A 10,597-nucleotide genomic window follows, 5' to 3' on the forward strand; every position below is an offset into this window, starting at 1 on the left:
GTGAGTTCCAGGACAGCCAGGGCTATACAGAGAAACCCTGTCTCGGAAAACCAAAAAAAACAAAAACAAAACAAACAAACAAAAAACGGTAATGGGATGTGTGAGCTATTTGGGCAGCCTGAATTCTCAGCTTGTGCATCCTAAGGACTGTAGTGGGGTAAACGGGCGGTGGATTCCACACTCTGAGATGGGTGAGTGGCTTATAATAAATGTAAGAAGATTGCCAGGGCTAAAGCAGAGGGGGAGATACCATCTTTCAGTCCCCACTCAACGTAGAAGCATACCATGGATGTTGCAAAGGACTCCATGACAAAAACACCTACCTCTGCTATTGTTAGAAACAGTCTACCTAAAGCAAATGAAGTTGACTAACCTTGAACATTATGAAATATAGGTCTTTATGGCAGTGAGAAATTGTTAATTTTCCATCTAAATAAAACATTTAAAACAGCGGTGAAGCACGGTGGTGCACACCTTTAATCCTGTACTCTGGAGGAAGAGGGAGGCAGATCTCAGCGAGTTTGAGGCTAGACTGGTCTACAAATCGAGTTCCAGGATAGCCAAAGCTACAACAACAAAACAAAACAAATCAACCAATCAATCATTCAATCAATCAAACAAACAAACAAACAAAATCCTAAAACCAAAAAACTGAAGAATAACTATGGAGTGAGGGATGAAATATGAGGCCCTAGGTTCAAATCCCAGAACCATTAAAACAATCAAATGAACAAGCAAACAAACCCAAGTAGTGAGGTGGCTCAGGGGACAAAGCCACTTTCAGCCATGTCTCATGACTTGAGTTCCATCCCTGGGACCTGGGTGGTAAAGGAAAGAACTGATTCCTGCAAGTTGTCCTCTGACCGTCACATATACACCAAGAAGGGCACATGCTCACATACATGCTTGCACATACACAGTATGAATAAGATGTAATACAGCCGGGAGTGGTGGCGCATGCCTTTAATCCCAGCACTTGGGAGGCAGAGGCAGGCGGATTTCTAAGTTCCAGGCCAGCTTGGTCTACAGAGTGAGTTCCAGGACAGCCAGGGCTACACAGAGAAACCCTGTCTTGGAAAACCAAAAAGAAAAGAAAAAAAAAGAGATGTAATAGAATATTTAATAAACAACCAAACCAAACCAAAACAGGGCAATGTTGAGCCTGGACTGATGGAGAGGCCAGGGGCCCTGGGTTGGAGCGCTCTGCTTTTCCTATCAGTTTCTCACAGCAAGCAAGGGTCCTTCGCCAAGTAACCTATGGAGTGTTTCCCTCCTCTTCTCTGGGTACTACAACTGGAACAGGCCTGGTAAGGTCTCTAACTTGGGTGCTCCAGGAACACACTCAGACCCAGCTAATTCCTCCTTCTCCCCACAGGGAGCAGAGGCTGACAGGCTTGGTGGTGTTCATCCTTACAGGTGTCTCCATCTTCCTGGCACCTGTGCTCAAGGTACGTGCTTGGCCAGCATCAGGGCCAGTGCAGCAGTTTCCACAGAACTGATGCCAGCTGAACACATAGTGTGCCAGGAACTGTGTTTTCTTCTCACATGGTTACATTACTCTTTGTGCTGATTAATCCTGAGAGACACCCATACTCTACAAACGAGAAACCTGGAGGTTAAAGATGTAAAGTAATTTGTAAGTGCCCACTACGAGAGCCATTTCTCAGATAAAAAAAACAAAACAAAACAAACAAAAAAACAAGACAAAACAACAACAACAACAAAAAAACCCCAGACTTCCAGAGCATGGTGGTTTATGCCTGTAAACCAAGAGGTTGAGGCAGGAGGTTTGTTTCAACTTTGAGACCTGCTTGTGTACACAATAAGTTGCAGGCCAGCTTGGGCTACAGTGTGAGACCCCCCACATCAAAAGAAACTAAAAAGCCAGGGGAGTCTGAGATGGCTCAGCAAATAAAGGGTTTTGTTGACAAGCCTGAAGCTTGATAAAGGGCCTGGGTCTGTGTGATGGTGGGGAAGAACTGATTCCAACAAGTTATCCTCTGGCCTCAGTGCTACACACACACACACACACACACACACACACACATCAATAACAGCAAAAGTGTGGTGGTTGCACACTTGCAATTCAAACACTTGGGAGTTCAAGTTCAAGGCTAGCCTCAGTTAGACAGTAGGTTTGAGCCAATCTTGGTCTACATGAAACCTTATCTAAAAGTAGAAAAAAAATTTAAAAATGTACCTAACTTCTTGGCCAGTAGGCTTTTTGTTTAGTAGAGTAGGATATGGGGATGCCATCATCCCCTGGGGTTCTAGCACCACCCTTGCTCCAGCCCCCCAATAAGCTGGAGACGAGTGTATCCATATCCCAGAGAAACTTTGAAGCAAAAACCCTTTACTCTTTCTCAAGGCTTGTGAAACCTCTGCTGGATACCCCACAGTGCTTGGGACCCATGAGAGAGGAAGAGGAGTATAGAATGGGGATATGAGACTAAACTTCATCAGAAACTTCACACACACACACACACACACACACATACACTCCTACATAACTATGGAAGAAAGCTATAGAAAAGATCAACAAGTCAAGACAGCAAAGCAGTCACAGAGGGTGTAGAAATGTCAGACAAGAGTCACTGGCAGGAGGCAGGAGACAGGAGGTTAGGCAGGGCTAAGGTCACGGAGGCTGTGTAAGAGTTTTGCAGTAGGAGAGCCAGCCAGACAGGATTGACCACTTGCTAAGTAGGTTGACTCTCATAAATGCTATACCAACTACTGTCCCAGAAACTGGAGCTATACTGGTGACAGCGTATGTATGCCTCTGCCCTCCTGGGAGACTAGGGAGAGAGGACAGATTTTTTTAAAGTTAGAGCAATACGGTAACTTTAGCTGATAGCATCTATGAGGAAATGAAAGCAGACAAGGCGATGAAGAGAGCTGGGGACAGCTGGGTGAGATGGTTCAGCGGGCAAAAGCACTTGCCTTGCAGGACTGATGACCGGCCTGAGTGCAGTCCCTACAACCTACAATGGAAGGAAAAGACCCACTCCTACAAGCTGACCTTTGACCTCCAAACGCAAGCTGTGACTCACATAGAATAGTAGTAGTGAATAAATATTTTAAAAATTTTGCCTCATAAAACCAAAAAAAAAAAATGTTTTTGCAAACAGTGCCAGGGCCACTTCAGATTGAGCAGAGAAGACCTTTATTTGATTCATTGACTAGGTTGTTGGATTTGATTCATTGATTGGTTGTTGGATTTGATTCATTGATTGGTTGTTGGATGGTTAGTTGGTTGGGACAGGATCTCACTTTGTAGCCCTGGCTAGTCTGGACCTTGCTACATAGCCCAGGCTGGCCTTGAATTTATTGCCATCTTCCTAGCTCTGCCTCCCAAGGGTTGGAATCACAGCTGTGTGCCATCATGCCCAGGCGAGAGGAACATTTTAGGATGAAAGAACAGTAAAGCAAAGAAAGGGCTTTGAAAGGGTAGAAAACAAAAGCCAGCATGTGAATGGAGGGAGGACAGTATATGGGAGCATGTAGAGCAGACAATGTGATGGCTCAAACCAGCCATGGTGGCGTCCAGGAGGCTAGAGCAGGGGGATGTAGCGTTGTAGGCCAGCACTTAATACCGTGATGGGAGACAAAAACTGGAGATCTAGGGGCAAGTTACTTTGTCTCTCAATGTCGTCATCTGTAAAATGCAGACAATAATAGTAATTTCACCTCATGTGATTGACATGGAAAGACTTGATGAAGTCAGGCATGCAGAATGTGAAAGGAGAAGAAAGGCCTGGCAGGCTCCAGTCTGCGGGCCTAGGGTGGGGCCTGTGGGAGGCTGGAGGGTAAGCACCTGTGCTCTCTCTCTCCTCCTTCCTACTTTCCTACTAGTTCATCCCGATGCCCGTGCTCTATGGCATCTTCCTGTACATGGGGGTAGCCGCGCTCAGCAGCATCCAGGTGAGCGCACCACCATCAGCTAGCAAGCCCAGTCCTCATTGCCACACTTGTCATATCCGTTTCCCTGCTTCTCCTGGGCATAGAAGCTATGCTGCCATGCTCTAGACGGGGAGGCCAAGGGAGCTGCCTTCCTCCCCGCTGCAGCCTTCCCTCCCCGCTGCAGTTCCTATAGCTAATTGTGACACCCTCCACCCCAACAGCCTATTTCTTTTCCCTTCTTTCTCTCAGTTCATGAAGAGAGTGCAGCTATTGTTGATGCCCAGGAAACATCAGCCAGACACGCTGCTCCTGAGGCATGTACCACTGAGCAGAGTTCACCTCTTCACAGCCATCCAGCTTGCCTGCCTAGGTCTGCTTTGGGTAATCAAGTCTACCCCTGCAGCCATTGTCTTCCCACTCATGGTAACTTGGAGGCGGGTGTTGAGTGGTTCGGGGGAGATTCTGAGCTTGGGAGGGTGGCTGAAGAACACCTCTTACTTCTCTTTTCCTTTCCCTGGCTCTTCCTGGTTGGAAATCCTAAGATGCCTGGGAATACTTACAGATGGACTGAGCCTAGGAGAACTGATTCACCAACTATCCTAACTCATTTGGGCTGGTTTACAACCCCCAGATAACTGAGATCCTGGAAGGGCAATGCTGACCTTTGTTACTTGGGGAGGCTTACCAGAGGGGAGAGTTAAGAACCACAGATTTTGGAATAGGACCAATCTGGTCTACATGCCAGGTGTGTGGCCTTAGGAAAGTATTAATCTTTTGGGGCTTCAATTGCCAATACAATAGGAATACATTTTTTTGTCTGTAAACCACCCCCCTTACTTGTGAAGTAGAGGCAGAAGGATCACACTGTGTTTGACACCAACTTGAACCTCAAAGTGAGATCCTGTTTTAAAAATCAAAAGTGGATATGGTGGTGAACATCTGTAATTTCAGCATTCAGGAGGCAAAGGCAGGGGGATCAAGTTCAGCCTGGTCTACATAAGCTAGTTCCAAGCCAGCTAGAGTTGTACATTTAGCTACACAGTGAGAATATATATGTCTCAGAAAAAAAAATCAATCAATCAGTCTTGGGTACGATGGTGCACACTTTAATCCCAGCATTTATAGTTGAGAGGTGAAGGATGTGGAGCTCAAGGTTATCCTTAGCTACAAGGCAAGTTCAAGGATAAAACCTCATCCTCAAGACAAAGCAATATCAAACAAAACAGGATCTACTTTATGGAAATGTGTTAACACTCAGTGGAAATATAGGAAGTGTAAGACGGCTCGTCCTGGCTGCTGCTGCTGCTCAGCTCCAGGACTTGCTTCTGTTCCTGCAGTTACTGGGCCTGGTGGCAGTCCGGAAGGCACTGGAGTGGGTCTTTTCACCACAGGAACTCCTCTGGCTGGATGAGCTGATGCCAGAGGAGGAGAAGAACGTCCCTGAGACCAGGCCGGAGCCAGAGCACTTGTTCAGTGGAAATGACAGTGAAGATGTAAGCTCTAGGCCGAATTCCTTCTAAGGACTGGGGAGGGGTTGAGAGACTTGTCCTGAGCTGTCCTAGAGTCTGATATCTCCATTCAACCTGAAGGCTCTTTGTCTTTGCATTCAGGTAGGCTGAATGATGGGCTTAGGGAAATCTTCCTCCACAGTCAGGGTTCTGGGTTTATGAGCTCATGGAGAAAGAGCCAGGCACACAGCTCCGTGAGCTCTTCTCAACCCTGGTCTTTGTTTGATTTTAGATGTTCCTCCGTCTCTTTTATGTCTGTTTGTCTCTCCCCACCCCCAACTTTTTGGATGTTTCCTCCACAGTCAGAACTGATGTATCAGCCCAAGGCTCCAGAAATCAACATCTCTGTGAATTAGCTGGTGTCACAGTGGGGAGACCTCAGGAAACAGACACAGGTGAGGGAGAGGGTGAGGCAAGTAATCGCTCCTGGTGTTGAGGGAGGAGAGGTGTGGGGTCAGACCTTGAAACCTCCTGTCTGCTGGATGGATATCCTTGTTTTCTACTTATATTCTGGTTCCTCATGAACTCTACAGTTGTGGAGGAAGTAGAAGGAACTTCCACAGGGAAGAATGAATTCCCGGGGCAGAGGGTGGGTGGAAGGGTGGGGTGGGGGCAGTTCTGAGTTTTGGCCAGTAGAGGGAGTTCAAGCTCATTCCAAACAGATCCCAGAAGATGGAGGTTCAGAGAAGGTGAGGAAGGGATGAGATATGGGAAGGGGAGGGAAGGAGAATAAAGCCCATGATCCTCTTCTTTGCCCAGAAACCTCCTCCCTGGTAAGAACCATGCTCCCTCTAGACAAGAGGAGGGTTCTGTCCCTGGCTCTCTCTGCCTTTCATTTTATTCAGCCATGTAACACTTCTGACTCATATCAACATAGCCAGTGTTGGGTAAAGCAAGCATAGCCCTTGATCTCAGAATGCTTCAACGGTAGTGGGAGAGACAGACAGGCAGGGAACTTTCCTCGGGAGAGATGGATAAGGGAAGAGGCACAAGCCACGAGAGCAGAGCAGAGAGCCCTTGCATGGAGGTGGGAGAGAAGTAAGGAAGGTTTGGCATCGAAAGTAGCACATAATTTGAAAACTCAAGAACGAATAGAAGTGAGCCAAGACAAGATGGAGGGGATTATTTGAACTAGAAGACACACTATGTGCATGAGCCTAGAAGCTGAACTTTCCTTTGGTAACAGAACACATCCCATACCTGTACCTGTCCAGGAGCCTCCATCACACGAAATGGACGTTCTCTTGCTTTTTTTATTTTTTAACTGAGAGGGTATTACTCTACCACCCAAGCTACTCTCCAGCTTGTCACCCTCCTTCTGTATCCTGAGTGCCAGGATTACGAGTGTGTGCCGCCATGTCTGGCTCTGCATCTTTGGGGGCATGGGTGGAAGAAGCTAGACAGAAAAAGGGCAAGTCACTGGCTAAGCCAGAACCCCATCTCAGGCTTTCCTGATCCCTGCTCCTTGCCCTGCTGTGTCTGTGAAGCTGCTCTGGGATTCTGTGTCTTCTCTAACTTCACAGGGGCTTTATTCAGAGAACTTTGTAGCCTCTGCTTCACTACCAGATGGTGTTGGCTGGGGATCTGGGGTGCTGATGGGCAGATGACAGAGACCTAGATTACCTTTGGAACTGGGGGTGGAAGTAGCAGGGGGCCATTGGTTTGTTGCTGCTTAGGAAAGACAGACAAACCAGTGGGACCAAATCTGGCACCATTCACTCAGATTCTACAGAGTAAAGAGACTCTCTCTCTCTCTCTCTCTCTCTCTCTCTCTCTCTCTCTCTCTCTCTCTCCTTTTCCTCTCCCACCACCCCCCCTTTTTTTTGAGACAGGGTTTCTCTGTGTAGCCCTGGCTATCCTGGAACTTACTCTGTAGACCAGGCTGACCTCAAACTCAGAAATCCACCTGCCTCTGCCTCCCGAGTGCTGGGGTTAAAAGTGTGTATTACCACTGCCCAGCTAAGAAGTCCTTTTATGTTTAAGTTTTCTATGTTAAGTACTCCCAAGTCCTCTTTTTATAGCTTGTAGGGATCACCTTTTCTACTTGTAATAGGGAGGAAAAAATGTCAGGTGCACGTTCATATCTTTAATCCCAGCGTTTGGTAGACTGAATTAGGAAGCCAGTAACAGATTCCAGGCTAGTCCAGATTTTGTCTCAAAAAAAGGGCAGGGGGGTAGGCACGGTGGCACACATCTTTGACCCAGCAGGCAAGTCGGTTGCTATGAGTTCAAAGCTAGCCTGGCCTACATACAGTTCCGAGATAGCCAAGCCTATGTGGAAAGACAGTCTTAAAAAAAAAAGTCGCTGGGCGTGGTGGCGCACGCCTTTAATCCCAGCACTCGGGAGGCAGAGGCAGGTGAATTTCTGAGTTCGAGGCCAGCCTGGTCTACAGAGTGAGTTCCAGGACAGCCAGGGCTACACAGAGAAACCCTGTCTCGAAAAACAAAAAAACAAAAAAACAAAAAAACAAAAAAAAGTCATTTTTTTTTTTTACAGAATAGGTATTCTCTACCTGACAGCTTTTTATGCACATAAAATAACCTTTATTGTTTTATTGATTATAAAGTAAATGCGATTACTGGAAAGTATTGAAACATTATAGAAATTTATAATTTCAAAATTGAAATTTACCAGATATAACTACTGCCCATATTTTCGTGTCTGATGTTAAAATTTACTTCAATGAACAAAATATTTGAATTATACTATAGGGTTTCATAACATACCTATTACTTAATATTTATTGGATATTTTCTCAGCATATATAGCTATATCATTCTTTTTATTATTTGTTATCTTAGCTACTTTTCTATTGCTGATAAAAAAAAAAAAACACCATGAGCAGACCAACTTATAAAAGAGACATTATATTTGCAGCTTCCAGTCTCAGAGAGAGTTCATGGCTGTCATAGTGGGAAGCACGGCAGCAGGAAGGAAGGCACAGCACTGGAACAGTAGCTGAGAGCTCACCTTGATTTACAAGCACAGGGGAGGGAGGGGGAGAGAGAGAGAGAGAGAGAGAGAGCCAGTTAGTCAGTCAAGGGGGACCCAGGCCCCGGTTTTTGAAACCTCAAAGCCTGTCCCTGGTAATACACCTCCTTCAACAAGGCCACATTTCTCAATCTTTCCCAAACAGTTCCACCAACTGGGAACCAAGTATTCAATATATGAGCATATGGACTATTCTCATTCAAATCACCATAGTTGCATATCAAAAATAATTTATAAGTTGATGAAGATAAAGAGTATACCAAATATCTTCTACAAGTACAAGAATTTCTATAGTGTATATGCATAGGAGTGGAATTAATGAATAACAAGTATGAAATATACCATAATAAAACCCATCATATTGTAATCAAATTTAAGAATTTAAAGAATATGTATTTTTTAGGTACCAGAGAGATGGTTCAGCAGTCACAAGCACTTGCAGCTCTTCCAGAGGACCTAAGTATGATGCCCAACATCTATATGGCAGCTTATTACCCTCCCTAACTCCAGTTCCATAGGATCCAGTGCCCTCTGCTAGCTTTCTTGAGCATCAGGCATGCATAAGTACCCTTAAATACATCTGGGCAAAATATTCATACACATAAAGTAAAAATAAATAAATCTTTAAAAACACTCTGTGGATAATTAGAAGAAAAAAAAAAAAGGACAATGAGTTAGGTGTGGTAATGTACACCTGAAATCCTAGAACTGGAGAGGTTGAAGTACAAGGATTGTAAGTTTGAGGCTAGCCTAGGCCACAAGGTAAGTTCTGGCTAGCCTTGGCTACAAACCAGACTCTGCCTCAAAATACCTTAATCAAAGAAGAGCAGCTAGTAGCAGTGAATAGGATGGGGACATGGTTCGATGGAAGAGCTCTTGCTTAGAGAACACATGGTCTCCAGATACTCCTGCCCTTCTAAAAGAGAGTAGCAAGGAACAGAACATTTTTATGTTAAAAATAATAAAGCTGGGGACAGTGGTACACACCTGTAATTTTAGCACTCAGAGGCAGTGACAGGAGAATTAGGAGTTCAACTACATAGTGAGTTTGAGACTAGCTCGGGCCATATAAGACCCTGATTCAAAAACTGAAAAAGGGCTGGGACCACTATACCTGCTCCCTGAACCTCATTTCCAACCTCTGAGTCTGGGTGCTCAAAGCATGGCAGGTTGGTGAAGGAGCTGCCTGGAAACCCAGGGTAGCCTTTGGTCTTTTAGCTAGGGTTCGGGAAAGGAATGCCCTGTATAAGGAGCCACCCTGGATATGTGCCCTGGAGTTCAAAGTCCTCGTTCTGGTGCTGTCATTGACATCTTGGGTGTTCTTGATGAAAGACCTTGATGGGTTCTTGATAAAGAGTCTCGGCTTTCTTTCATGGAAAGAAATATGGGGGGGGGGGGTATAGGGAACTTTCGGGATAGCATTTGAAATGTAAATAAAGAAAATAAAAAATGGGGGGGGGGGGGTAAATAATTCCCAGGATACAAATCTTCCTGAAGTAAGATATGGTAGACTATCACAGGGATGGGTATCCCATGTCCCCTTCCCCTCTACAAGTCACAGGTGACATTCTCTAGCAGGTGGTGAGCAGGTGACATTTTTTTTTTTTTAAAGATTTATTTATTTATTATATGTAAGTACAGTGTAGCTGTCTTCAGACACTCCAGAAGAGGGCATCAGATCTTGTTACGGATGGTTGTGAGCCACCATGTGGTTGCTGGGATTTGAACTCTGGACCTTCAGAAGAGCAATCGGGTGCTCTTACCCACTGAGCCATCTCACCAGCCCAGAGCAGGTGACATTCTTGAGTAGGTGGTGAAGAGTTTTATTATCTTGCCTGGTGTGGTGATGCAAATCTTTGATCCCAGCACTCAGGAGGCAGAAGGAGTCAGGATCTCTGTGAGTTCAAGGTCAGCCTGGTCTACACAGTGAACTCTAGGACATCCAGGACCACAGAGAGATCTTGTTTCAAAAACCAAACATTAATTACTTAACTAGTAATAAAACAACAAAATAATACAAAACCCAAACCAAGCCAAAACAACCAACCAACTAAACCTTCAAAAGGGCTAGCAAGATGCCTGGCAGAAACCTGAGCACAATCCACTGGACCGTAAGAATGAGAGAATCAAGTCCTCTGGCGCATGCCATGACACATACATGCACATATGCTTTTGTGCATGATTGTGCATGCACATG

General features: G+C 45.3%; 1 protein-coding gene across 1 annotated transcript in view; it reads left to right on the plus strand.

The window, feature by feature from the left end:
* The window catches only part of Slc4a9 (solute carrier family 4 member 9), a 16,581-nt gene extending 7,588 nt beyond the window's left edge, over positions 1-8,993 (plus strand). The window contains exons 15-20 of the mRNA XM_029547219.1: positions 1,376-1,448; positions 3,853-3,921; positions 4,150-4,323; positions 5,238-5,393; positions 5,711-5,803; positions 8,804-8,993. Coding sequence (XP_029403079.1) covers positions 1,376-1,448; positions 3,853-3,921; positions 4,150-4,323; positions 5,238-5,393; positions 5,711-5,764 — 526 coding nt within the window. The 3' untranslated portion in view covers positions 5,765-5,803; positions 8,804-8,993. The remainder of the gene's footprint in view (positions 1-1,375; positions 1,449-3,852; positions 3,922-4,149; positions 4,324-5,237; positions 5,394-5,710; positions 5,804-8,803) is intronic.
* Positions 8,994-10,597: the final 1,604 nt, after the last annotated feature.

Source organism: Mus pahari, chromosome 15, assembly GCF_900095145.1.
Source record: "Mus pahari chromosome 15, PAHARI_EIJ_v1.1, whole genome shotgun sequence".
Classification (NCBI taxonomy): Eukaryota; Metazoa; Chordata; class Mammalia; order Rodentia; family Muridae; genus Mus; species Mus pahari.